This window comes from Genypterus blacodes, unplaced genomic scaffold, assembly GCF_046128005.1.
Source record: "Genypterus blacodes isolate CSIRO-AG114 ecotype Tasmania unplaced genomic scaffold, CSIRO-AGI_Gbla_v1 ptg000143l_1, whole genome shotgun sequence".
Taxonomy (NCBI): Eukaryota; Metazoa; Chordata; class Actinopteri; order Ophidiiformes; family Ophidiidae; genus Genypterus; species Genypterus blacodes.
Window position 1 is genome coordinate 1766042 of NW_027466945.1, and position 27701 is coordinate 1793742.

Genomic DNA, 27701 nt, shown 5'->3' on the forward strand with positions numbered 1-27701 from the left:
AAAGGATGGAAGACACAGAAATCAAAAGCCGGAAGGTTCCGGAGCGTCGTCATGGTGTGACTCCTCCCTTTAGTGTCAGGTCTGCTCTCATTGGTGCCAAGCCGACCAATCGCAGAGCCTGTGAGACAGGAGGAACGTTAGAGTCGATACGGTGAAGGACGACATGCAGACACAGAAACGTTAGGATGCTGTCATGTCTGCTTCTACTCTGCCCTGCTGTGCACACTGAGTGAACACGGGTCATAGTAGCTAATGTCTCAGAACAGTTTGCGGCAGGTTTAATGCTCACGTCTCAGAGTTTAAGTAGTCTGTCACAAATATTGGACACTTTACGACAAAGCCAGTTTAGGTCTCACCAGACTTTAGTTTCTCCATGCTGAGTCTGACTGAGCCTTAGTGTTTGCTGACTGAAGGCTGATCTCTCATTTACGTGTCTGTTACTTTGTGAGCGTCACACACGTTAGGCTTCTGTTGTCGCTCATGATTATGGTTGAACTTTGTCTCCACCAATTAGAAAACATCTGACTACAAATTAAAACAAATCTGGAGTGTGAAAGTAGCTTCAGTTTGAGTGTTAGATGTCAAATCATCTGGACTTGATTGTCTCTGTTCTGTCCTCAGGATTTAAATTAGACAAATAAAACACACACACACGAGTTGGGACGCGTTGGTGAAAAGTCAAATAAAACAAAGAGGAGCTCAAAGTGAACCATGAGACGTCTCCTGTCTCTGAAGTCCAGGAAACTTCGCTGAAGGCATCAAAAGCAGATCCACCTCATCTGACTCAGCTCATTATCAAAGGGCAGTGTGTGTGTGTGTTTGTGTGTGTGTGTGTGTGTAGGGTGGCGCCCCCTAGTGTTAGTATGGAGTGATCTTGTAGATTGAACTAGCTGACCCGTCTCAGACGGTAGACTAGCATCTCAAGCTACATGAAGTAGTTTGAACTAGCGTGGTTAGTTGGGAAGGTAGCTAGCGTGACTGGCTGGTTAGCTAGCTCTGTTAGCACGTCAGCTGACCAGGCTGAGCGGTTCCGGCGGGCTGGTTCCGGTTCCGGCTCCCGGCCCGGGCCTTACAGACTGTTCTCCAGGCAGGCCGGCCTGGTTGATGGTTTCTGGGCAGCTGTGCTTATCAGTCTGTGTCCCAGCCTGATGACATCACTTCCTGGTGTCTGTGCAGGCGTTGGTAGTGTCTGTCTCAGCGGCGGTCCCCGTTGCCGCGGCGTCCGTCTTAGGTGCGGTTTCGTCCTTGTTTTCCGGCGGCAGGGCTGCGGTGGCGTTAGGTCCGCCCCCGTTCTGAAGCGTTTCCTGTTTGTACTGTTGCAAGGCGCGACTGACGGCGTCATCCACCAATCGCCTGCTGACCCTCAGTAGCTCCGCCTCGTCCGGTGCAGAACGGCGACGCCCACCTGTGTAGAGAGGAGAGAGTTTGATTCATAAATACACTGAAGAGAGAAGTGTGTTTACATTATGGAGTGTACATTACAGGAGTGTGTGTGTGTGTGTGTGTGTGGTGAGTATACACAATGTTTCAGTCATTCAGGTCATGCAGGTGTGTATGTGAAGCTGATCTGTTCTCCTAGAGCTCGTCTGGTTGGACAAATTTGTCCTGAGGAGCTTCTCTCCATACCTCCACCCTGTGTGTGCTCAGTCCAGGTGGATGTGTGTGTGTGTGTGAGTGGATGTGTGTGTGAATGCGGCTCCACAGTGTTCACTCTTCATCTCATTCTCTCTCCATTGTTGTTCCAAATGAAAACAAGACATTAGGAAGAATGTGCTCAGAATAAAAGACTTCACTGAGTCACCAGGCTGAAGACAACAGACAGGCTGGGACAGACAGACAGACAGAGGAGCTAAACGGCCACAGGCCTCAGGAAACCTTCACACACACACACACAAACACATTACATTACATTACATTACGATCATTTAGCAGACGCTTTTATCCAAAGCGACTTACATTACATTATATTACCACCCTTCGCAGAGGGGGGAGCAATTGAGGGTTCGGTGCCTTGCTCAGGGGCACCTCGGCAGGGACTCGAACCGGCAACCCTCCGGTTCTTAAGCGGAAGCTCTACCCACTCGACTACTGCCTCCCTGTAAACACACTTCCAAAACAGCGCTGTTTTACAAATTATGCTAATGTCAACACCAGTAACAACTGTCAACACTAACATAATGGTCGAACATGTTCTTCCTGTCACTCTGGCGTCTGGATGGGCAGTGTGTGTGTGTGTGTGTGTGTGTGTGTGTGTGTGTGTGTGTGTGTGTGTGTGTGTGTGTGTGTGTGTTATGTTGCCTCACACATGCAGATGACATCATTCTGTCTCATTCTCAGCGCTGCATGTTGTTGTGACAAACGTTGACAGTTCGTCACAACAGAGAGTCGACGCGTCAGACCAGGTGGCCTTCACACATCACCATCATCACCATCATCATCATCCTCGCTCCTCTGCGGTGAACATGTGCTGCGTCGGCCGTTTGTTTTTGTTGACGAGAACTGAACCCCGTGTGCTTCTGTGTTCGGAGCCGTGTGAGGAGCGGGTGTGTGTGTGTGTGTGTGTGTGTGTGTGTGTGTGTGTGTGTGTGTGTGTGTGTGTGTGTGTGTGTGTGTGTGTGTGTGTGTGTGTGTGTGTGCGTGCGTGCGTGCGTGCGTGTGTCTTCGTAATCGCAATGCTATTAATCATCTAAACAGGAGGAGGTGGACTTTAGGGCTGTTGACAGTGATTGTTTGGAGAGCATAAACACACACAGAGGACACACAACTGTAAGAGGGGAAATAAATGGAGAGTGTGTGTCGGTTTAATCTCTCTCCACAGAGAACAGACGGGCGGAGCGTTGTGTGGTAAAGAGAACAAATGTGTGTAGTCCCCGTCCGTCCGTCCGCACAGACCGACCTTCATCCTGTCCACGCCGAGCAGCTCTGGGACCGGGACGAGAGCGGCGTCCCCGCTGTGCTGAATGTGATTTACTGGCTCATAACTCAGTCTGAGTCTGAGTCTGAGGGAGTGTGTGTCCCTCATAAAGAGCATGTAGATCAATACAGCTGTGAAGGCCAACATGGAGCCTCCAGCTGAGCCCTGAGCTCACAGAGAGGAAATCAGCCTCATATTGATCTGAACATTGGGATTATAAATGAATCATTCATGCGTTCCTTAATGACATAATCAATGTAATCAACAGTGATCGGTCGTCGTGATGAATTTGATTTGGTTTCATTGGGAAACGACGCGGCGTGAGGGCGGAGACGTACTTGTGCGTTTGCCGTGCAGCGGGCTCTGAACCAAACCTGGAACACAAGCACAACATGTCAGATACGTCAGAGTCTTCCTCCGGCCTTCATCGTGATCAATCAGGCTTGACGGCCTTCGTGAGGGCCATAAAGCTGCACACACACGCACACGCACAGACACACCCAAACCCTCCATCTTCCTCTTGTCCTCCTCCTCCTCGTCCACATCTTCCTGCTCTGTGACCTCTTGTGTTCGCTTGCCATCTTCACTCTCCCTCACCTCTCTCTCTCTCTCTCTAAAAATCATCTTTTCCCTCTTTACCTATTGTTGCTGGCGCAGTTGTCATAGCGACAGGATGAGAGCCAGACAGGCACTTCAACTTGTAACAACACGGATGTTGGACTGGCGCTCTCCCCCCCATCTGCTCAGGTTTCACCCTGTAACCCTCTCTCCCTCCCCGACTCTCCTCCTCTGTCACACACACACACACACACTCTTCTCTCTCTCTCTCTATTACTCCACATTCCCATCCTAGTTTCATGTAATTCAGCCGTTTCTGCAGCTTTAACTCATCACCTCATATCAATAAACTGGAACAGCTGGGGTTATCACACACACACACACACACACACACACACACACCTCCTCTCTGCTTTACACACTTTGATGGCATCTAATTCAATCGTCCTAAGCTCCTCTCTCCCTAATCGACCGCCCCAGCCTGCCAAAAAGAAAGGCGGAAAAGTTGACAGTTTGCTTCCTGCTCGGATTAGAGCCGACGTCCGCCGATTTTAGATACTTCAGAATTTGGGGATACAGAATTGGAGGAGGACACAGATCGATGGGCAGAGAGAGAGAGAGAGAGAGAGAGAGAGCGAGAGAGAGAGAGAGAAAGAGAGAGAGAGAAGAGAAAGAGAGAGAGAGAGAGAGAGAGCGAGCTTCTGTGATGTTCACCTCCAGCTGCTTCACAGCTCCTCACATCTGGATGCATTATACATGAAGGAAGGAACCAAAGGGAACACACACACAGAGACACACACACACATGCACACTTTGTGTTCAATAACAGCGTGCAGGCGTGACTAATACACGCCAAATATAACATTTAATCCAAATAAACTCATTCGCTGACTTAGGAGGATGAGGAGGAGGAGGAGGAAGAGGCGAGGAGGAATGCAGGGTAAGGAGGAGAGAAAGGAAAAAGCCACAGCAGATGGAAAAAGAGGGAGGGGATGCGTGTGAGGAGGAGCGGGGGAGGAAAAATGAGCAAGGAGCAAGGAAAGGAAGAAAGGAAGGCTCCCTCCTGCTCCCTTCACAGGCCGGCCTGGGATGGATGAATAAACATCACGTTGCCATAGAGACAATCTCATGCAGATAATGAAGTGATGACTGTGAAAACGTCTCAATTTACCAGCGTAAGTCTGCGCTTGGAGTGTGACGTTCATAACAAATCTACTACACACACACACACACACACACACACACACACACACACACACACACACACACACACACACACACACACACACACACACACACACACACACACACACACACACACACACACACACACACACACACACACACACACACACACACACACAGGATTGGATACGGAAAGACAAAGACTGCTCAGCTCCTATGTGAGTGTGAGCCTCACTTCCTCTGCTCTGCTCAGCCTGCTGACATCGACGACCTCGTCCTGTGACCTTCACCGAGCTCAGAACAAATGGTGAGCGAAGGTCAGGTTACAATCCTGTCACGACCTGAGACAGATTAAGGTCGTCCGCCCAACAGCAAGGCGAGGTTGTGGAGGGAAGAGCAGGCCGCACCTACTGAGAACCAATCACAACGCAGGCAGCATCCAGAGAAGAAGAAGCACACACGCTGGTGCAGTTTAACGTGTAGAAAGGGCCGTTTGATCAAAGCGTAGATCCAATGAGTGTAAAGGTTTCCTCCCTGGTGTGTTTCTGTAACATGAACACGTATGTTACATGTAAACACACTGTGTGTAGCTACGGCCTCGGCTGCTTATTGAGCCCGTCTGAAAGAGAAGGTCCAGTCAGGTTCTGGACACGATGTCCCTGCGGTCAGAGCAGACGAGGCGTTGACGAAGTGAGCGACTCGTCTCTCATCGATTGTAACGCCTCCATTTATCTGTGGCGTGTATCTGAGCTCCAGGCCGGCGTGCAGCTGCGTCCCGCCCTCCCTGTCAGGGACTTGACATGGGGCGAAAGCAAGTCAGTATTCTGGGATGGCTTTGTCGCCATGGTGACCTAGTTCTTGGGAGTTCATCGGTTAGGCTTGGTTGGTCAGAGTCACACGCTCACTTAAACATGAAAACACACAAAACACGTCTGAGGAGGGAGAGGACAAATAAATGCAACACAGGCAGGAGGACTGAGAGGAGACGAAGGGGAGTCTCTCTCTCCCTCTCCCTCTCTCTCTCTCTAGGCTTCACTGCACCCCCAATATTCTCCCATTCATCTCTCAGAGTCTTCCTCATCTCTTCAGTTTCGTTGTTATTGTGCAGCTCTTCTACCAGTTACTGACAAAAAAGAAACGGACGTCTTCTCACTCTCTCTGCTTGGACTGAAATCTGGTGAAAGTGTGGCTGCAGACGCTGGTGAGCTGGCTGAGCCTGGCTGAGCCTGGCTGAGCCTGGGCGGGGCAGCATCCTGAGCTGCTGTGTCACTCTGAGGGGGGCACAGTGACACACCAGGCGTTCAGAGTGAGAAACAGGAGGCACATCAGGGCCATTTTGGCATCAGACAGGATCACTATTCTGCAATAACCAAATAACACCCAACAAAGATGGACGTGATACTTTTCCACCCACATACCCGACAAACTGTGAGCCATCAGGACAGGAGATGGATTGCGTCACCTTTTATAGCTTTAAGCAGCAGAAATGTCGTGAGCGCGGAGCCTAAATCAAACTTCACTACAGTCGGAACCGAGCCACATTCAAGCCTCTCAGTTGATTAACAACCAGCATTCTTTGACCATTTTTGGTCAGAACATGAAAACGTTCAAACAAAACTGCAATTCCCACAAACAAACCAGGGACCACAAGGTCCTGCAGGGAGTCAGGGTGTTCTGATGGGACAGAAGATCTGCTCACGTCACCACGCTAAGCTCAGTGAGGAACTAATACAGGGGCTGAGCAGATGGGACTGTGTGTGTGTGTGTGTGTGTGTGTGTGTGTGAATGTCTGATGAGTGTGCCGTCTGTGTCTTTATGTTCCACCTGCAGCGAAGCAACACCACTGCATCTCACACACACACACACACACACACACACACACACACACACACACACACACACACACACACACACACACACACACACACACACACACACACACACACACACACACACACACACACACACACACGCGCCTTGCTGTGCTCACGAGGGTGGCCGTCACGACATCACAGGGGCAGCATCTGACCTACACACACCCACACACCCTCCATCCCTACACATCCCTCCTCCCCTCTCCCCATTATAGCACAATTCTCTCCTTTTCCCTCATTAGTCTTTATCACTTCATCCCCTCTCCCTCGTTCTCTCTTCAGTTGGAAGTAGGGCACAGTGGCTCAACTGTTTATAGCAATGCAGCTGCAAGCTGAGAGGGGGGGGAGAGAGAGAGAGAGAGAGAGAGAGAGAGAGAGAGAGAGAGAGAGAGAGAGAGAGAGAGAGAGAGAGAGAGAGAGAGAGAGAGAGAGAGAGAGAGAGAGAGAGAGAGAGAGAGAGAGAGAGAGAGAGAGAGAGAGAGAGAGAGAGAGAGAGAGAGAGAGAGAGAGAGAGAGAGAGAGAGAGAGAGAGACTGGGGGGAAGCATGGAGGAGAAACTAAAACCTGACAATGCAGACAGAATGCAGGCAGCTAAGTTTGTTATTCCATTTTCATCACACACACGCACTCTCTCCTTGGAAACGATTTCAACAAGTGTCAAAGTCTGTGTTTATGACACGGTCATCACTGTAACCACAGTGAGATACAGCTTGTGTATATACACACACACACACACACACACACTATTTTATAGATTTATAGCTTTTATGAGTTAAGATAGTGGTTTAATCATTCATATCCAGATACACAACTCTCAGGACTAATGTTGTCTAACTAACACTATGTTGTTGCTGTTGTTGTGTTAACCTGTAGCTAACTGAACGTGTTCCTCCACAGTCTCTCTCTCTCTGTCTCTCTCCGCCGTGTGTCTCTTCCCATCACTAATCTTAACGCACGCGTCCCCGCCCCGGCTAAGCTCAGGGCAGAGACGGGTCAGAGTCTTTAACCCTTTGAGGCCTGGATCTCAGCAAGTGCAGCTTCTTGTGACAGCACAGACACACACGTCTCATCAGCAGCTTCTGTTCTCGGCCCCAGGCACTGAGGAGACGACTCTCTCTGCTTTACTGCCATAATAACCTCCTAATAATGTTATTCAGTTCGTGTTATGTTGACTTGTAACACACATCGGTGGCCTGATACAGAGAGTGAAAAGGTTGAAGTGTGTAAACGGTTTACAGTCGGTGTGTTAAACCTCCATTTAGCCACAGTGCCACAGAGCCATTACACACTAAACGCTGCTCCAAGCTGCAATCAAACCACAACCCAAGTCAGTAATTAGCAGCCGACCATCTTTTCCTTTCCTATGAGCTGAAGCAAAGCTGCCACTTCCTGTACGGACATCTGGGCCTCCACCTTCATGCCGGTTCTTCCTCTGACCGCCGATGTTTTAAAATGAGACCAGGCTGATGTTCGTCCTCCGATTTGTGGAGATATTTGAATGATCTCAGTCTTCCGTCGTCCATTCAAACGTTTCCTGAGCGTTCCTGCTAAATGTTACAGCCTTTGGCCTCTAGGTGGCGCTACAACACGATCATCCAAGGTACACAATCAAGAGTCTGGAGTGTGAGTCACTGTGAAGGTTTGTAAAATAAACCACAGCTCCGAAAAAAGACTGAGCTATTCTTATATGGAGCCGACAACTAAGTGAGCTAAAGGAGTGAGAGAAGCCTCTGTGGAGACGTCTCCTCTCAGACATCAGACAACTGTCACTGTGTTTCTCCGACAGTCACAAAGCGGCACAGTGACTCATGAAGAACTCCACTGTATTTCTGTGTTTCCCCAGCGCTTGTTTTGGTGCACGGATCACAATTAAATCATCATCTGTCAGTATGTTGAGATAGGAATCAAAATGAATAAATGGGATTAACTGACAATTAACTTTTCCTTAATCTAATGAAGTCTCTAAGTCTAATCTTATCTAATCTCTTCGTAAAGCAACCTTTACTACTCCTGCGTGAGTCCTTATGTAAGTGTGAGTGTGGACTTAAACCTGGAGGAGCACAGGAGAACACACACACACCACCTACATCCTGCGTGTTCAGCTTTGTTTGTGTTGTAATTTATATTTCTCGGCGTGTAAGGTGGCGTTGTTAAAGCTACATTAGTCCGGCAGGGTTTCAGTCGGTGAGCAAACATCAGATAGATCAACAATCAGGCGGAGAAACCGAATCATGGCAACGACTGGCAGCAACTATCAACCACGTCTGCTCTCCTACCAAGACTCCAAACCTGTGACTTCTCTGGGATCTCCACCGCAGCAGGAACACTGAATGAAAGAGTGCCATCGGGGCCGTATGTCGAGTTTAATATTCAGGACTGTGTTTGGCACCGAGGGAGCTGTGGAGTGAGCGAGTCCTGCTGCCGTACAACTACTTCACACTGACACAGAGACACACACACAGACACTGGAGCGCAAACCATGTGCACACCTTTATAACAATGGATGAGATGGGAGGAGGAGAGGACGGACACACAGTCACACAGTCACACAGACACACAGAGTCACACAGTCACACACACAGTCACACAGACACACAGTCACACAGTCACACAGAGACACACACAGTCACACAGACACACAGATATGGAAGCACAGAGCAGCACAGTAAGGCTGCAGGCTGCTACAGTAACATGCATACTGTCCCTCACTAAGCACAAACGAGTGCGAGTCCTTCCAGTCGCCTTCTCGCTGATAATAACACACACACACACAAACACCCCCACACACACACGGAGCCAGGAGCAGGAGACACTTACTGATTTTATCCTCAGCTTGGGAGAAGGGGAAGCAGCACAGCTGACCCATGGCGCCTCCTTCCTGCTCCTCTCACCGATGTTCCCCCTCTCTGTTCACTTTACCCTTTTCCTAACACAGACAGATGGAGAGCGGCTGAGTCCGGCTTCTGCTGCCCCCCCTCGTACTCTCTCTCTCTCTCTCCCTTGTCCCTCGCTGCTGTCTTCCACCCAGAGGGACAGACGGGCCAGTGGGTGGACACGATAAGAAAACCTCCTTTTCCCTCCGTCTGAGGGAGACGGCACGAGGCCAGAGACAAAAAAATGAGCTAGTGGCTCCTTGCTTTGCTCTACTTTGAACTGACACAGGGAGGAGGGGTGTGTGTGTGCGCACGAGTGGGAGGGAGGGAGAGAGAGAGAGAGAGACAGAGAGAGAGAGAGAGAGAGAGAGAGAGAGAGAGAGAGAGAGAGAGAGAGAGGGAGAGAGACTGGAGTGTGTGTGGGAGACAGAAAAGACAGCGTGCGTAATTTTTTATGTATGTGAAATGGGGAAAGCAGGGGAGGGGTGTGTGTTTGTGTGTGTGCCAGCAGCGGTGTATGTGGCCAGAAGGGGACAAAGGAGGAGGAGGAGGAGGGGTGCGCTGTGTGTGTGTGTTTGTGCAAGCTCCATAAGTGAACATGTAAATGGTAAATTAATATACAGAGACAGGAGACACTGCGATGCATGCGCGCGTGTGTGTGTGTGTGTGTGTGTGTGTATCTGGAGGGGAAGGGTGATAACTGGCACTGCCCCCCTCCCCTCCGCCAGTGTACCATGAATAATGGTTGGTGAGTAGTCAGCAGCTGCTGCCTCATGTGTGTGTGTTATTTATGAGCTGCGTTACATTCAGATTCTGCTCAGGACAAATACTCCACCTCAAATCCAAATGTAGAATCCATAATAGTTATGTGCAATCCATTCATTTACCTTCCCTGGGAGCAGCTCAGTGTCAGGTTGGAGCTGCATGGAGGTTGAGGCTCTGGGCCTGCATGGCTCAGCCTCATTACAACATAAACTACTATCATTCTCTACATTTTGCATTTATTGCTGTGCTGGAGTGAATTAAGGCGTGGCAGGAAATGAACACGGTGTGTTCGGCCAATAGCAGCACTTTGGAGGCGGATACACGCACACAATGTTCCTCAATTACAGAGCGGGCGAGCGGTTTGTGGTACCGGAGCACCGCTGATTCACGGTCACATGCAGCCACACACACAGTTAGATTGTCTTGTAGATGTCTGGACCCAGACGTCTCCATCACCTGGCAGACTCTCACACTCTGTGTGCCTGTATACAGACGTAGATTCTGTACTTACAGATCACTTCCTCTTCACTGTTCCTGCTCTGCTCTACTCCTGTTCCCCTGATACAACTGAGTCAGGTAAGAACACTAACACACCGGCTGTAAAGGGATCACATTCATCTGTAATCAGGTTTCTAATGTATTAATGCAGCAGAGATATTTCAGATAAACTCACAGTCCACTGAGCCATTGTTGTTTCCATGAGTCATAGCGTGGCATCAGCACAGCCACCATCTTGCCAAAGCTGTGTGAATCACAGTGTCCGGCTCCAGCAGCCAAGCTTAGCGCCACAGACCACAGGCGTATTCTGACATCAACGGGTGGAGGAGCAGCGGCACACAGTTCAGACGGCATGAGTCTCACTTTCATGTCTCTGCCTGTGAAACACACTCTTCCTCTGCACATTCACCGGCTCCTTACATATGATGATTACACCATCCTCTCAGAGTCAAACCTGTATGACTGAGAGGAGGAACACAAAGAGGGCGACGCTCAGGTCAGGTAACCAGCTGCCAATCTGGCGGCGGCGACGCTGCCGAGACGCCAAGAGTGATTAAGAAAGCCAGGAGCTGCTGAGGAGGATCTGTGGTCAAGCTGCTCACTGACGGGAAAACCAGACCACGGCACCTGATGGGAAGACTGTGGAGTGATTTAACTAATAGATAAAAGAAGTGTGTTTTCATGCTCACATCTATATTAAACTCCCATTAAGGCCATAAACACATTTCCTTTCTAAACGACATGCAAACACAGTAATCTGATTGACCCTGACATTAATCAGTGCCACTATAAATAATAAATAACACAACTGAGTAACAGAGCTAGATCCTGAGATTATTAATTGATTTAGTAATGGAGTCAGACGCCTCCTGCTCTGATTGAAGGCCTCCTCTCTCTCTCTACATCCAGAGAAGCATAGAATCAGCACAGAAAACTATTGCATTCATATCAACACAGCGCTCTGGGGACTTGATATTACTATAAAAACATTTAGAATAAAGGGTGTAACACTGTAGTGAGAGTGTAGCAGCACAGTCGTCGGCCTCACAGTGTTCCAGTGGGCGTGTGCCTCCTGCTGTGCAGCCTAACCTGCATTCTGCTCCTAATAGGCTGCTACATTCAAACGTGTATTTATAGAGATCATATCAAAGCTTTATATATTATTTAATGTTTCTATTCTACTACACCCTTTGCTGAAGTGAATCCGCTGCCTCTCTGTGAGTCTGGCTGAACAACCCCCGCCCCCCCTGCCTCCAGGCCGACGCCCCCCCGCCTGTCAGTCTGCATCCACCATCAGCTCAGCGCTCGGCTCCCTGAGGGCAGCGGGCGAGATCCAGAGCCGTTGACCTCCAGAAGCATAGGATTGACCTTTACGTTCAAGCCGGAACGGTAGCCGAGCAACCGACAACAAGCTCATTAAACAGATTGTGTCGTGTGTATGATTGTGAAAGTATAAAGCGACGTGTTTGTGTCCGATCATTAAAAGAACAATCTTCTGCGTGCGGCGTGTTTGAAACGCCGGGTGGCTCCTTGATTAGTGGGGCCGCTTCTTTAATGAGACGCCGTTTGTTGGAGGCCCCTCGAGACCTCCTTCAACCAGCTCGGCACAGAGTCCTTCAATCCACCAGCTGCAAGGACGCCGAGCGGGCCGCCATGAGGGGTCGACACAGCGACAGAGTGGGGACACACACAGACGACCAAAGTGACGGCAAGGAGGAGACACAAAGCACAGAGAACAGAGCAGCTCTGTCACACACACACACACACACACACACACACACACACACACACACACACACACACACACACACACACACACACACACACACACACACACACACACACACACACACACACACACACACACACACGTTGTTATGTTGCTACTCAAGTGCAGTCACATGTGGACAGCGTATCTTGACCTCCAGTGTGTCCTACTGTCACACACCCTTGTTGTGTAGCGTCAGTGCGCGGCACAAAGTGGGACGAGAGCAGAAAGACGACATTCAGTCGGGCTCCCTCTCTCGTCCTCCCGCCTGTGAGGAGAAAGGAAACTAAAGCGCCTCAGTGACTATCAAACACTTTCTAGCACTCTAAACATTGCAGCTCATTCATGTCACACATCACAGTCCACTACCTTCTCTGCCTCCATGTCCACATCCCTGACACGTTAGAGGCCACTTCTATCTTATTATGTCTTATGAGTTATGAGACAGAAGCAGGGGGCTCAAGATGAAGGCTGTTAAGCAAATCCTTAACAACTACTCCGGCTCAGCTGTGCTACAAACAAGTTACACACACCAGGCTCCTTAGAATGCAAAGAGCGTGAGACACACAGGGACAGAGGACATTCAGAGGACGGTCTCGTGTGGACTTTGTGTTCAGATGAAGGTCCGCTCACAGAGGAAAAGAGAAGTGCAGCGTTCAGATAACAGAGACTTAATGCTCCTCTGGTGATAGGGAGAGTTGTTTATCATCATACCTGTATGAATAATTAACTAAGCCATCATGCACACACACACACACACACACAGAACAAAGTAACACACAGGCCCCGATGTGGACTCACACACACAATCACCTGCACGTACCTCATGAATAATATTAAGTCCGTCCTCTTTGCCCTTTTCATGCCCAGAATGTGACATTTAAGTTTTGCAGCAGGGAGGCGGGCGAGGAGACGGAGCTGGAAGAGCGAGTCACCGCTCGCTCACCCAGGCTACTGTCCGGACTCACTCACCAACAACTAGGTGGGATTCATATGGGGAGAGGTCAGTGTGAGGGGCGGAGGGCAAAATCACGCCAATGTGGGAGATTTCTGCCCCAAAAAACTCAAATTAGCGGGCAAAAACACTCATTTCTTACTGACAGCACTGTAATAAACCATCATGAACGCAGGGTAAAGAGAGAGGACAAAGGACTCCAATCACCTCCCGTACCTGTGAGTCAAACCCGTGACAAAGACGCAAACACTAAGGATCAAAAGGAATAGAATCAATAGAAAGGAGCAGACGAGAGAGAGAGAGAGAGAGAGAGAGAGAGATGTGGAGAGAGATGTGGAGAGAGATGAGGAGACGGAAATGACAAAACAAAGCAAGAATGTTAGATTGACTTGAGAGCTGCAGGCAGGGAGGAGAGAGCAGAGACGAGCAGATGAAATAATCAGACAGACAGAGAGTGAGAGAGAGAGAGAGAGAGAGAGAGAGAGAGGGGGGGGGAGAGAGAGAGAAAGAAGGTGCCATTAAACCCATAGGAGGGATAAAGGTTGATATTAGAGGCAGATGGAGGGAGGCAGGGAGCGACGGCACACGTCACCACGGAGGGAAAGGAGGGATAAATTATGGAGCGTGGGGATGGAGGCAGAAAGGAAGATTGTCCCTCAGATGTCATGAAAATCCACCATCACCAGCTGAGAGAGCGTCCCTGCGTCCCTGCGTCTGCCTCCCCCCCCTCCGGCTGCTCTCTGCCTCTCTCTCTCCAAACATGTTATTATACCGCAATTGGCCACTTTGCAGTCTGATTTAGCTTCATCTTAACAACACCTGGGGACTCACACACACACACACACACACAGAAAGCATCCATGTCATGTTGGACACCTCCAGTCCCTTTCTCTTAAAAATCAGTGTGTGCTGTGACGTCCACACACTTCCAGCTCGTCGACTGAGGCCATCCACTAAACGGAGTCGAGCAAGAATTCAATTTCCTAAGACGATACGAGAGAGACTAAAAATAGCTTCGTCGCTCTCGCATCTCAGGTTCTAGCTCCACTCGTAAAGTCTACAGTCATCACATTTCTGTAACTTTTTGAACATTAGATCATCTTCTTCCAGGATACACACACACCCTGAATCCCTGAATTCACTGTAACACGAGTATGCAACTGTGTGTTTGTGTGTGTGTGTGTGTGGATTGGACCTAAACATCTCACTCGTGCCGTCTGACTGAACCGTTTCGTCTTGAAGGAGGACTTTCTTCATTGACGTTATTGAGAGATTGCAGTCGAGGCTCCTGAACCGACTGGAGGCTCAGGCAGGAGAAACACACTTTGCTATTATCACCAAACGCACTTTGAAATCTGCTAAGTAGATGCATTAAGTCCGGCACGACAGCAAAAAGGCTCACTCAGACGTTCCCTCTCTCTCTCTCTCTCTCCCTCTCTCTCTCGCTAATGAATTAGACAGAGAGCAGAGAGAGGAGAGGGACGGAGATTTAGAGTCTATTCATCAGAGTTAATGATCAGAAACAAAGCCAGCAGTGGGGCACCAATCTGTGTGAGAGAGAGAGAGAGAGCGAGAGAGAGAGAGAGAGAGAGAGGGAGATGGAGCCTGACGAGAGCCGAGGATCCTTCAGCCTCTCCGCAAAACTCCTCTCAAAGTTGCTTCATCTCATAATTATCAACATTTTTCAAGTTAAACGGTGAAGTGACTCTTACTAAACGTTGGCTTATTATTTATTTACAACAGATTCCATTCATGCCAGGTGAAAGCCAACGCAACCGCCGTACAAAGACCACATCTACAAACATCTATGACTTTACCATGAAGCTTATTCTGCCCCATTGAATATATAAACGTTAAACTGCCATCGGTGCTTTGCGACAGGATCTGTAGACATATGTTCAACCTCCGGTCGGTCCTCCGGCTCTCGCTGACTGACTCTCACTTCTCTCTGTGTTTACCCGGGAGAGAAATCGGCCAACGCGCATGCAAATCAATACGAGGCGCCGTCTGGTGCTCTGGACGGGCCGGACCGGCACGTCCCGTTTTAAAAAGCGAGGAAAAGGCCAGGCGGCACATCCTCTGGAGAAATGAACGACTTTATCCCCATAAATACCAAGAGGTCAGGAAGGAGCACACCACATTCATCTGCCAGCGTGTGTGTGCGCCTCTGTTTGTGTCTGTGAGCTGTAGGCATGACTGCTGCCGCCGACTGCATGTGATTGAAGATAGACTGCGGTTTGTGTGTGTGTGTGTGTGTGTGTGCTGTAAACACCACGAGGCCAGCACAGGAGCTCCACCTACGAGTCTCCTGAGAGAAGATCAACTGTAATTTGCTGGTTGGTGCTAAATGTGGCACTCTCAACCTGTTGGTGTGAGTGTGAGCGTGATCGCGTCGGCCTGAGATCCTCGAGCCGGTGACATTTTACTTCAGGGCTTCAAGTACGTGATGGTATTCCTGAACACGTTTGTCTTTGTAGTGTTACACTCTTTACCCGTAATGAGATACGCTCACTGCTGGTGTTAGTGTGTCCATCAGGCCGCAGCATTACAACAATAACACACCTCCAATCAACGCTTTGACTGATGAACAAGCAGCCCAGTTATGATGAAACTGTTCACCTTCAAATAAATAACTATCGTCTCAAAAACACAAGCCCTGACCTCACTGTGACCTCCTGGGCTTTCTTCTCTCTACCTTAAGGTCAACTGGACTCCGCCCACTATGATGACCACTGACGGGACACAACATGGGCGTGTGACAGTAACTAACCCCCAACCCTAATCAAGGCTAAGTCACACAACATCCATTATGTCTGCACAGTCCAGGTTCACTGTAGGTCAAGATGCTGTGTCCACATAAACACTCCACATTTTGTACTTGAGTACCAATGGGACACACACAGGTTTGTGTAATGAGTGTGTGTGTGTGTCTGTGTGTGTGTGTGTAATGAAAAGCGTCTCATTTAGTCAGGAGCCAAACAGAAAGAATCATGCAAAAATGATTACCTCCACACAGACCAACACACACACACTCCCATTCCTTTGTTTACACTCACGTCATTCCAACACACACACACACACACACACACACACAGCAGGGCAGCGGCAGCACACTGAGCACACTTTTCCTGGAAGTAAATAAAGTAAACAATCGAACAAAACACCTGAATCATAACCAACGACGACAATAAGAACAATAATAAGGCCTAGTTTCCCCAGAGGTGAGGTCACAGCCCGGCACAGAGGGCCAACGCGTCCGATCGCGTGAAGAAGGTAAAGAATCACGAGACGTTTCCAACACGCAGCGCCGCCCAGCGAGGAGCTCCCCTCCACTGGTGTGCGTGCTGTGTGAGAGAAGTGATGACGTGCGGTGTTTAGAGGGATAGTGTGTTATAATCACTGAAGCGCTCCATTGTTTCCACTGGGGGAGGAGGAGGAGGAGGAGGAGGAGGGGGGGAGAGAGGGAGGGAGACAGTACTCAGGCTCAGCTATGCAGTATTTACTTTTTAAGAGGAGAGAAAGGAGAGAGAAAGAAAGATGACAGGGGCGGATAAAGGTGGTGGTTCAGATTCAAAACCAGGCAGTTATACCGACTGACCACTGACGCTCTACTCCCCTCCCTGTCGCTCTCTCACACCCGCTCTAGGCCTGTGTATCCCTCCCTGGATTATGTCCTCACTGTGGATTATGGCATTAACATAAACATGTACCCGGCCCTGACATCTGTGCGTCATCACAATAGGCTAATCAAACAGTAAGATGTTGCTAGGAGGCCAGGTGGAGGAGGAGGAGGAGGAGAAGGAGGCTCAGCCACACAGGAGGAGCTGCTTAGCCACTGACCACATCTCAGTATGGATGTGACACTGATACCATACCGATGTGGGTATTGATCCAACGAGTGGGAGATCGAAATATTCACATATGCTGCAGGAACATGCGTTACAGTTCAATCTAAACATAGGTGCTGTGAGGGAGTGGGATGACGACGTGTCCGCTCTGCTGCGTGTGTGTGTGTGTGTGTGTGTGTGTGTGTGTGTGTGTGTGTGTGTGTGTGTGTGTGTGTGTGTGGCCCCGTCTCTCCATATGGATGCATATCTGACGCGGCCCCGGTTTCCTCTCACTGTGGAGCGGGGAACACAAGGCCGCGCTCACACACACCGTTTAGCGCGTCGTTTCTGAAACCAGCCGCGACTCGACGTTTACGGTACTCCGGAGTGAAAGATGTAAATTATGCAACTCTATGTTGATTTGCTTGAGCGTGTAGAAGCACGGCTGGTCGCTCCGTCACGTCGCCTGCCGTACTTCCTCTCATAAACTGATTAAGCGCCGTGTCATTTATATTCAGTGAATCCTAATTAATTCCATAGATGCACTCCACAGTTTGTCGTAATCATGCCCGGGCAGAGATGTAGAACAGCGTGTAATCACAGCACACACACACTCCCCTCTCTTCTCGTTTCGTCTCTTTGTCCTTTCTCTTGTCACTCGCTCACACCCACACATCTATAAATGTACTCGTCCAGGGTTTCTACACCTATCTCCCCATTCAATTCCAAAATCCTTCCACGGTGCGATTGACATAAAGAGGCCTTTGAAGAATATCTCCGTATGATTGCACACCTTGTTATGTGTGAATGAGGAAGTTAACAAAGACGGGGCGCCGTTAAAAACTCCATTTGTCCCAGACTCGACATCACAAGCTGCAGTTCTCCGACAGGCCACTAGGCGGCGGCTCCAAATGGCTGAACTTCTCTCCAAGAATTCACCTGCTTTACATGCATCAGCAGATCATCTGGTTCAGGGCGACCAGACGTCTGTAAGGCTTCTGAGCTTGAGGAAGACGTGTGTGTCTTCTTCACACTGCTGCATCTTCACCCTACAACATTCTGGAGTGTGAATATCATATTTATCTGCTGTAATATAAGGGATCTGGATAAACACAACTAAACACTTCTCTACTCTGACACACACACACACACACTCCAAGTCTTTGTCTGTGACGCAGCTCAGCGATGCAGAAAACACTGTGACAGCCCCATTCATGCTGACAGCCTATCACACACACACACACACACACACACACACACACACACACACACACACACACACACACACACACACACACACACACACACACACACACACACACACACACACACACACACACACACACACACACACAGATTAATTAGTGTAGCCGGTCGTCGGTGCTGCTTGGAGGATCTCCGTCTATTCCTCTTCATTGTACGCGAGCATGTGTGTGACTGATGGCAATCAGGAGAAGTGATCAGCCTCAGTCAGACCTTTAACGCCACGGCTCGGCCTGAACTATTCATTCGCTTTTTAATCAAAATCGTGATGTGAAAATGTGCAATGATTAAATTAGAAGTGAAGGCGATGGATTTATTCATGAGATCTTCTGTCTGGGTGAGCAGTGTGTGTGCCAGAGGAGGACAGGGTCTCTGCTCTGTCCACTCTATAGGCTTTGGTCCGGTGTGAAGATAATGTACACACTGCATACAACAGCTCAAGCATCAGCACAACTTCACCACCAGCGTTTTCAAACTCATGTACAAGTTTACTCAGCAGTTTAAGATATTTTGCTGAAAGTTAAATCAGAACTAGTAAACAAACTCCTGGCTGCCACGTTTGTCACACAGCAGCAGATATGAGCACCAAACCAAACAGTAAGACGAGCAAACACCGCCCTCTGGTGGCCCAACAGAGTACATGACAGCTAGATACGCGTGTGTGTTGGCGTTTGAGCTCACTCACCGAGTTGTAGTGAACTCTCGGTGTGGTAGTATCCATCTTCTTGCTTCTTCTTCAGCATGGAACAGAGGTCGACTTGCTCCACCTTCTGATCTCCAAAGAACCTGCGAGAAAAGAGAGAGAAGTTTCAGAGACGGAAGGAGAGGTGTCGGCGCCCCCTGTAGGTTCTGGAAGCTACTGCTTTACTTTCTATGTGTTATTTTCCATCCAGAAAAGTAACGAGACAGATCGAAGTACAGAAATGTGGAATAGGGATCTGAACAGATTTACCTGTCAGTGTAGCTGGAGTAAAGTGCTGGATCCACACGCTTTATACCCTGAGAGAGAGAAAACACACCACACAGTCTGTCACCGCTATCATACATGTAGAGCACAAACATTCACTCCCATCCTACACACACACGGAGACGGAGGGAGGACGGTCACGGCGTCTCACAGGCGCCGGACAGGATGAGAGGTCATCAGGTGTCAGAGAAACACCCAGAGACAAGGATCCTTCCTGTCTCTCGCCTGACCGCTGCTCATCTCTCACGTGTGTGTGTGTGTGTGTGTGTGTGTGTGTGTGTGTGTGTGTGTGTGTGTGTGTGTGTGTGTGTGTGTGTGTGTGTGTGTGTGTGTGTGTGTGTGTGTGTGTGTGTGTGTGTGTGTGTGTGTGTGTGTGTGTGTGCGTGCGTGCGTGCGTGCGTGCGTGCGTGCGTGCGTGCGTGCGTGTGTGCGTGCGTGTGTACCTGGGAGCGCAGCTTTGATGCTCTGGACAGCTTCATGATGGTGAGATGGGGCTCAAACCCACGATAGTCTCCTTGCAGAAGCCCCTGCTCCTCAAACCGCCTCCGCAACAACTCTGCAACACACGACGGACACACACAGACACAAGGATCAGTCCACACACACACACACACACACACACACACACACACACACACATCAGGTTATAAGAAGCAATGGAGAGAACGACGTATAGGATTCAAAACTTTATTTTCCTTCTCCTCCTTGTTTATCTCAGAACAAATGCTCCTTTGAGTCGCCGCTATCAAAAGCAAAGAGCTGTATAAATAAATGGGATTGATTGATTGATTAGTTTGTGTGATCTCCATGTTGACCTGTGGAGTTTGGTGCGGAGGCGAGGAGCTCCACTGTGAGGACAAACAGCCTTGGTTTTGGGTTTTAAACACACGCCTCGCTTGAGCACACGGATAGATATGTGAACAAAGGCGTGAACACAAAGTCAACCTGCAAGGACACACACACACACACACACACACACTCACACACGGCCGTCGATAAGCTTTAGAGGGAAACCACAGAAGTATTTTTAGAAGAGGAGCTCTGCAGGGAGAGAAAGCTGAGAGTGAAATCAATACAGGAGGAGGGGGGGGGGCAGAGGGGAGCAAGATAGAGCCTCCGACTTCCTGCCTCATCCTTAACTTGCTTGCTCTCTCACAACAAGAGATGAGACACACACACACACACACACACACACACACACACACACACACACACACACACACACACACACACACACACACACACACACACACACACACACGAGGGCAGAGTAAAGTGTCATTAGCTGCACATTAAGGATGTGAGCCTGAGCAGTGGAGCGATGCTGAGGAGCCGCCGCCCCCCCAGAGACTTCATCAAAGCAGCAGCACAAAGGAGTCAGAACCCAGAGCCATTATGTGACCCCACAAAAGAGACTCCATGAGAGAGAGACCATCAATGATCCATGATTGACAGCTCTCCTGAGGACATGATTAAACTAGAAGCAGGTCCGGCTGTTTGGTGACCTCCGTAATTTAGTTTCAACCTTCCAGTTTCAACACACGCACACGCACACGCACACGCACACACACACACACACACACACACACACACACACACACACACACACACACGAAGAAACTCTGCTGTTAGTGAAACGCTGGAGCATTTAATATAGATTTATGAATGCTATTATTTTAAATGGAGTGGATTTGACCTTGCACACAGATTCACTGTGTGTGTGTGTGTGTGTGTGTGTGTGTGTGTGTGTGTGTGTGTGTGTGTGTGTGTGTGTGTGTGTGTGTGTGTGTGTGTGTGTGTTAGTGTGTGTGTGTGTGTGTCACAGTCTGTCTGCCTGATATTAGAAATAACATCATAATCTTTCAGACTGAGCTCATATTTTAGAGTGGAAATGAGCTGTGTTACATAACTTGGTGCTTATTTCCTGTCTGTCTGCGTGTGTGTGTGTGTGTGTGTGTGTGCGTGTAAGTTGTGTGAGTGATGGAGCGTAAGAGAGAATCCTCTTAGAGATGCTGGACTGGTGGTTCAAAAAAGCACAAACACGAATGCTACACACGGAAACGGTCAATGACGCATGTGCGCTTTCAAATGCATACAGAGAAAACAAAACACACACACACACACACACACACACACACACAGAGTGAAGAGGATTGAATGACCATGAACATATAAGAAGGAGACGGATGAATAGGTTGTAATCAATGGACAAACCTCCTCCTCCTCCTCCTCCTGAACACTACAGCCGGAGTTTAACGACCCATCAGCGTCACTGCGAGAGTTGACGAGCAAATCATAACCAACCAAGCATTTACCCGACAACCTCCCACAGCCGTCTGCCCTCTGCGGCCTCACAGCACGACCCGGCTGTGTCCTTAAGAAGCCCCTGAACCCTGAGATGACCTGGTGTCCACTTCCCTCCACAACAACAACACACACTGTGCAGCAGGGAGACGTTTATCCTGAGGTAAACATACAGCAGGAACACTACGGCTCAATATCAGTGAGAGGAGAGAGGAGAGGAGAGACGAGAGAGAGAGAGAGAGAGAGAGAGAGAGAGAGAGAGAGAGAGAGAGAGAGAGAGAGAGAGAGAGAGAGAGAGAGAGAGAGACAAGAGAGAGAGAGAGAAGCGTCTTCACTGACCTGCCAGGCTGTCCAGTGTGTGTCTGTGCGGTCCGGGGCCCAGCCCGATGAACACCACCTCCTTCCTGAAGTGGCCCATCCCCGAGAAGGGCAGCACCAGGCCCCGCCCACCCAGCAGCTCGGCCAATGACGGCTCAGCCCCGGCCAGCGTGGCTGTCGCTCTGAGAGGAAACGCAGACGTGAGGATGGACAGAAACCAGACACACACACACACACACACACACACACACACACACACACACACACACACACAGGAAGGGTCACAACATAATCCCCTCTTCCTCTCTCTCTCTCTCCGTCTGTGTCTCTCTCTCATATGATTACATAATGTGGAATCTAGAGATTACAGATGACAGTGAGGATGAAGCATCATGATCATCATCATCATCATCATCACCTAACGTGGCTCCTCACACATGCCAGAGCTCAGACCGACTGATGTTTTCCCTTCTATGATTCTAGCTCGACTCACAGTCATAATCATAAATGTCCTGGTCTCGTCCTACACAGACGTGTTTACTCGTGTGCGTCCACTCACAGGTCGACTTCCTCCTGATTGGCCAGATGCGTCACCAGCAGCGTGATGTGGAGGGTCGGGGCCGGGATCATGGCTCTGGCCAGCCGGGGCTCCTGCTGAAGCACCGCCTCCTGGACCTCAACCACGGCTGAGCTTATCTGCCATCGGACAAAAATTCTGATTCAAACACAATCCAGACTGCATCCTTCCTTCCTTTCTTCCTTCCTTCTCCTTCACTGGACACTGCTACCTGCGTTCTCCTGTATGTTTGCATTGATCACTCAAACAGAGGAAACAGGAATGAAACAGTCCCTCACCTCTGTGTTTGTGATCCGAATGGAGACAAAGTAGTTTGGTCTCTGGCTCTCTTTCCTTTTCTTTGCGTCCTCCTCACTTTCCACACGCACGCTGCTATCTCCTCTCTTCCTCTTCCTCTTCTTCTGGTCGGACTCTGGGCTGGTGACTGGAGATAAAAGAATAAAAACACACATCACCTAAAACCTCTGTGACAGCTGACAGATGTGCATGAACGCTTGGGAGAGAGGGGGTGAAGCTGCTTACACCCCAGCTCCTTCCATGCAGCAGGGCTGGTCAGGGCAAATGGAAGCTCCGATGCTAAAGTGCCCGGACTATCCATTTGTATCTTTATCGGTTTTCTCTTGTCCCTCCTCGTCCTCCTCTTGTTCTTCTTCTGGCTCGACCCTGCTGAAAGTACATTTTCTGTGTTTCAGTAAACTCAGAGACTCAAAAGTACGACGAGGCAGCAGGTTGGAGTTTGAGTTGGTCAAGTTTCCCACAGTCAGCCATGTTTCTTGTTTACATTTGTGTGTCAACAACAACAACTTGGATCCGTCGTGTTCTGGAAAGTGAACCTCGTTTTGAACTAAAGAGACCTGCAGCTGTGCTCACCAGGCTCCACGCAGGCCGGAGTGTCCATCACTACCAGGGGTTTGGTCTCCAAGTTGACCGGATGCAGCGGGGCAGCCTTCTTCATCTTTATCACCCTCCTCAGCTGCTCCTCTTCCAGCCCGCCGCCCTCCTCCTCCTCCTCCGGGCCGCAGTAGGCACTCCCCGGCTGCATGTCAAACACCCTCAGCTCGGACAAGCGGCGCGTTTCAGGCTGGAACGGAGAGGAACGACAAACGCATCATGGCAGCCGTCAGTGAATAAGCTGGTCTCACTTTAAAGACGCGCGTGTCAGCACTTTGCATGTTGTTACCCGGTGTGCAGGGTTGTGCGGTGACCTGTTAAGGTGACGCAGGGTCCAAACTCCTCCGCTCCAAACGCGTCTGACGCCCGGTGTAGTTAGCTGGACGCGGCCGAGGAGCATGACACACAAACAAGCGCGTCCGGGTGTTACGTTGAGCTTACGGGACCTCGGGCGCCATTACCGGCAGGCTCGGGACAGCGAGTCAGTGTGACACCTGTGGAAGAGTCAAAGCGTTAAGCTAGCTGAGTGTTAGCCCAGAGGCTCTACAGCGCCGCGGGGACGGACCGTGACGTCATGTTAGCGGCGCTCATTGTGTTCTTAAGAGCGACTAGGGTTGTTGGTTTGCATCTCAAAGTGAATATTGTTCAGATAAACACGGAAAATAACACTTTGTTTGGCACGCGGGCTTACTTCAGACAACCGGAAGCACCTTCGTTTGTAAACAACGCTTCGATTCCGGTTTTGTTTCCTTTCAGAACAAGAGTTTTTTTTATAGCGATCCAACAGGTTGGATTCAACAGATATTAGTTTGGGACCCTTTCAATCATAAAGTCCAAACATACTGCAGCACCACTAATCCTTCTCTGTCTAAAGACAGTCATTTATTTGTGTTGTTCATATACAGATTATCACATACAGACCATTTGAAGTTATTTATACATATTTGCAAAAACCCTTAATACATTTTTCATACCAGCAAAGATCATGTAAGTGTTAGTTAAGCATGCTTAAGTGTCAATTGAGTCAATTGTCCAAAACACTGTCACGGATGCAGAAAGAAAAAGTTTCTTTATTCCATAAAATCTAACTCACTACTACTTACTGCACATAGCACCACACATATTCATTAATATCTTGAGGCCACTACAATTGGTCGATCTTATTAAATATCCCATGTAGGGTTTGGATCAGAGAAATCAACATTTAGAAGTCTGTCATCAGTTTACAGCACAAACTAAACTATTTTTCTGCTTTTTGTCTTACAACTTCTCTCATGGTGACTCCCAGTGTGCACTGCTGATTACAGCGTCACTGGGATCAGTTAACTTCAGTAATTCCTGTTTTATTTTGTAGACTCCTTGATAATTTTCTCGACACTTCAGCAATCCCGACGTCTCATGGAAGAAAACACTGACAGCCAACACAAGATTTCTATCAGGCAATGTTGTCACAGGTGATGTGGTCCTGGGTTCACGTGTGTGGTGCATCATCACAAGAATGACTGGCTTCTCACCTGAGGCTGCCAAGAGAGAGAGACGAGAGAGCGAGAAGAGTTCAGAGAGCACGCTCGCAAATGAAATGACATAGGTGTACATATGCCATATTTACGATAAGCACAGGGATGAAATATGGATTCGATGAGTGATATCAAATAGACTGGACAGAAGTCTCCTTTCTCCTCTACCTGGTATCTGACTCATGGCTGCTTCCACATCTGACAGAAGGCGTGAGCTGATTGGACAAAAGACAATGACGACCTGGCATGTCTGAATGTCAGTCTGCCTCACGCTAAACCAGTCCTGCTGACACACTTTGTCCATTATGGTTTGATGGGTGTTGAATGTTTTACCACTGATGACCATGTGTAACAAAACTGTGGATGTAAACACAAGTTCAGAATGAAGCAGATCAGAATTACAGTAATAAAGTAGCACTTACTATCATTATTATTATTGCAATAACAATGTCCGGCCCTTTAGTGTACCACTACTTACATAAGCTTTTGGCTATAATAAGCTTTTGGCTGCTATCTGTGCTGCAGTGAAATCATTTGGCTTGAGAGCTCCACTCACCTGTCACAGGGGTTAAAATCTGCCATGCCTCCCCTAGGTCAGACAAGACATGTGGGCATGCAAACACACGTTATAAAATTTGATCAGTCACAACTTAACCAATCAAGAGAAACAATCAGATTTATCTAATACAAGCATTGTGTAATAGCTTATCAGGAAGTTGACAATGTAGCAGGAAGGCCTGATGCAAAATCCAATTCCTCATCAGAATATATAGAACTCATTAACATTTAAAAATACATTAATTATGTTTACGTGCACTTAAATCTATGATTATTTGTCAGTGCTTATTTAAACACATGTACACAAATTGAAAGTAAATGAAACATGGGAAAGCCTCATATCCTGAAGTGAAGGAGAGTAAGAGTTACCCTGCATTCCTGGTGGACGGTGGTCAGTCACGGCACGAGACGAGGAAGGAGGGTCTGTCATGGCAGCACTGGGGCCTGATGCGTGACAACACAGCATGTTTAACATTCCAGTAAGACACATTAACAGAATATTTCACAGGAGTAGAAGATGAAATAAGATGAAAAATGAATTATTGCCAGGAATCTCTTGTGCAGTTTGGCTGTAGCCCTCCCAAAATAAAGAAGGAGGGTAAGAGTTACCCTGTGTTCCTGGTGGACGGTGGTCAGTCACGGCACGAGACGAGGAAGGAGGGTCTGTCATGGCAGCACTGGCGCCTGATGCGTGACAACACAGTTTAACATTCCAGTAAGACATATTGACAGAATAATTCACAGGAGTAGAAGATGAAATAAGATGAATAATGAACCATTGCCAGGACGCTGTTGTGCAGTTTGGCTGTAGTCCTCCAGCAGAGCAATCTGAGCGTCCAGGAACATCTGGATGCTGGTCACTTGGTATTTCAAGCCCTTCAGAATGTTGAGGTACTGTCTTAGGACTCCAGTACTGCTCAGAGCGTCTAGAGAGAGAGAGAGTGTGTTAAAACCTAAAACCTAAAACTCCTAGAGGATGTGCCTTAGTTTAGTACTTCAATAACAATAATGTGAGTAAATGTGAAAGTGAAAATAAATACCCTGGAAATTATGATTTGGGATGAATCCCCTCATTTCCTGCAAAAGCGATGTATATTCTCCCTGAAACAACACACACACACACACACACACACACACACACACACACACACACACACACACACACACACACACACATAGGGATAAAGAAACAGTGTATTTTATCATATTCATTCATTTTGGAATAAGAAGCTTATCTGGTGTTATCTATCTCTGCTGGTAGATTCAGATGTAGTATTGATTTTTTGTCACAGGGTGGCGATGTTTACTGATCATTTACATTCAGCACAGGGGTAGTGAGGGTCTGTGGACTGACCATTCAAGCACACACACACACACACACACACACACACACACACACACACACACACACACAGAGAGAGAGAGAGAGGGAGAGAGAGAGAGAGAGAGAGAGAGAGAGAGAGAGAGAGAGAGAGAGAGAGAGAGTAAATACACAGTATGACTCTGATCCTTAAAGTTGCTGACCTCTATGAGTTGACTGATCTGTACTCTCAGTGGGGCATGTTGTTGTCCAGGGAAGAAATCCAGCAGCTGCTGTCCTGTCAGGGACCGGATCACAGAGTCAGTGACGAGACCAGCTTCTGTGGAGACAGGAGAGGGCGAGAATCACACACACTGACCCAGCATCACACACACTCACAGTGATCCAGCATCACACACACTCACAGTGATCCAGCGTCACACACACTCACAGTGATCCAGCGTCACACACACTTATATCATTAGTCTGTGCTGCTGTTCAGGGGTCATGTGAGTAAGTTGTGTAACCATGGACGAAGATAAAACAAAGGGTTGTTGCGTCATCGCAGTTTGAGGACAGGACGTCCTGGTTTCTTCCTATTCTGATTTGAACGATTCCATGTGAGAACAGATCAATAGTCAATCAAACACAATGGATGCAGGTCAATGTACTTACCCTCCATTTTTCGGGCTGCATTTTCGTCGATGCACCTTATTTGCTCCAGCAGGCGTGACATGACGTCAACTGCAAAGAATCTGAGAGAAGATAAATCACACTGTAATTAACTTA

The 27701-nt window shown here is 48.7% G+C and overlaps 2 protein-coding genes across 6 annotated transcripts; both read right to left on the bottom strand.

Annotated features, from left to right (window-relative positions):
* Window positions 1-24347, bottom strand: akap7 (A-kinase anchoring protein 7). Of its 4 annotated transcripts, XM_076165406.1 has the most exons (12): window positions 24229-24287; window positions 23827-24031; window positions 23517-23727; window positions 23169-23312; window positions 22925-23070; window positions 22629-22765; window positions 22091-22251; window positions 19891-20003; window positions 19433-19479; window positions 19166-19266; window positions 3253-3288; window positions 1-1405 (listed from the first exon to the last, which is right to left on the bottom strand). In XM_076165406.1, exons 2-12 carry the CDS (start codon window positions 23935-23937, stop codon window positions 1155-1157), a joined length of 1458 nt encoding a protein of 485 aa, XP_076021521.1. In that variant the 5' UTR covers window positions 23938-24031; window positions 24229-24287; the 3' UTR covers window positions 1-1154. The 4 variants fall into 4 exon arrangements, with proteins under 4 accessions (XP_076021521.1, XP_076021522.1, XP_076021520.1 ...); XM_076165407.1 differs by having other exon boundaries at window positions 23169-23309; window positions 23827-24347; XM_076165405.1 differs by having other exon boundaries at window positions 23827-24320.
* Window positions 24348-24516: 169 nt separating this feature from the next.
* On the bottom strand, window positions 24517-27701 carry LOC143012331 (uncharacterized). Of its 2 annotated transcripts, XM_076165414.1 has the most exons (9): window positions 27588-27701; window positions 27137-27252; window positions 26653-26713; window positions 26389-26538; window positions 26222-26296; window positions 25982-26056; window positions 25611-25643; window positions 25223-25411; window positions 24517-25057 (listed from the first exon to the last, which is right to left on the bottom strand). In XM_076165414.1, exons 1-9 carry the CDS (start codon window positions 27646-27648, stop codon window positions 24810-24812), a joined length of 1008 nt encoding a protein of 335 aa, XP_076021529.1. In that variant the 5' UTR covers window positions 27649-27701; the 3' UTR covers window positions 24517-24809. The 2 variants fall into 2 exon arrangements, with proteins under 2 accessions (XP_076021529.1, XP_076021530.1); XM_076165415.1 differs by lacking the exon at window positions 25611-25643.

What these genes read in the sequence shown, in the direction of transcription:
- akap7 (XM_076165405.1), bottom strand. Translation starts at nt 23,937, where the DNA reads ATGCTCCTCGGCCGCGTCCAGCTAACTACACCGGGCGTCAGACGCGTT. An exon ending in CGCACAACCCTGCACACCGG is followed by an intron (nt 23,728 to 23,826) that starts GTAACAACATGC and finishes TCTCCGTTCCAG; the next exon opens with CCTGAAACGCGCCGCTTGTC. An exon ending in TACTCCAGCTACACTGACAG is followed by an intron (nt 19,267 to 19,432) that starts GTAAATCTGTTC and finishes CTTTTCTCGCAG; the next exon opens with GTTCTTTGGAGATCAGAAGG.
- LOC143012331 (XM_076165414.1), bottom strand. Translation starts at nt 27,648, where the DNA reads ATGTCACGCCTGCTGGAGCAAATAAGGTGCATCGACGAAAATGCAGCC. An exon ending in AGATCAGTCAACTCATAGAG is followed by an intron (nt 26,714 to 27,136) that starts GTCAGCAACTTT and finishes GTGTTGTTTCAG; the next exon opens with GGAGAATATACATCGCTTTT. An exon ending in CCGTCCACCAGGAACACAGG is followed by an intron (nt 26,057 to 26,221) that starts GTAACTCTTACC and finishes GTCACGCATCAG; the next exon opens with GCCCCAGTGCTGCCATGACA.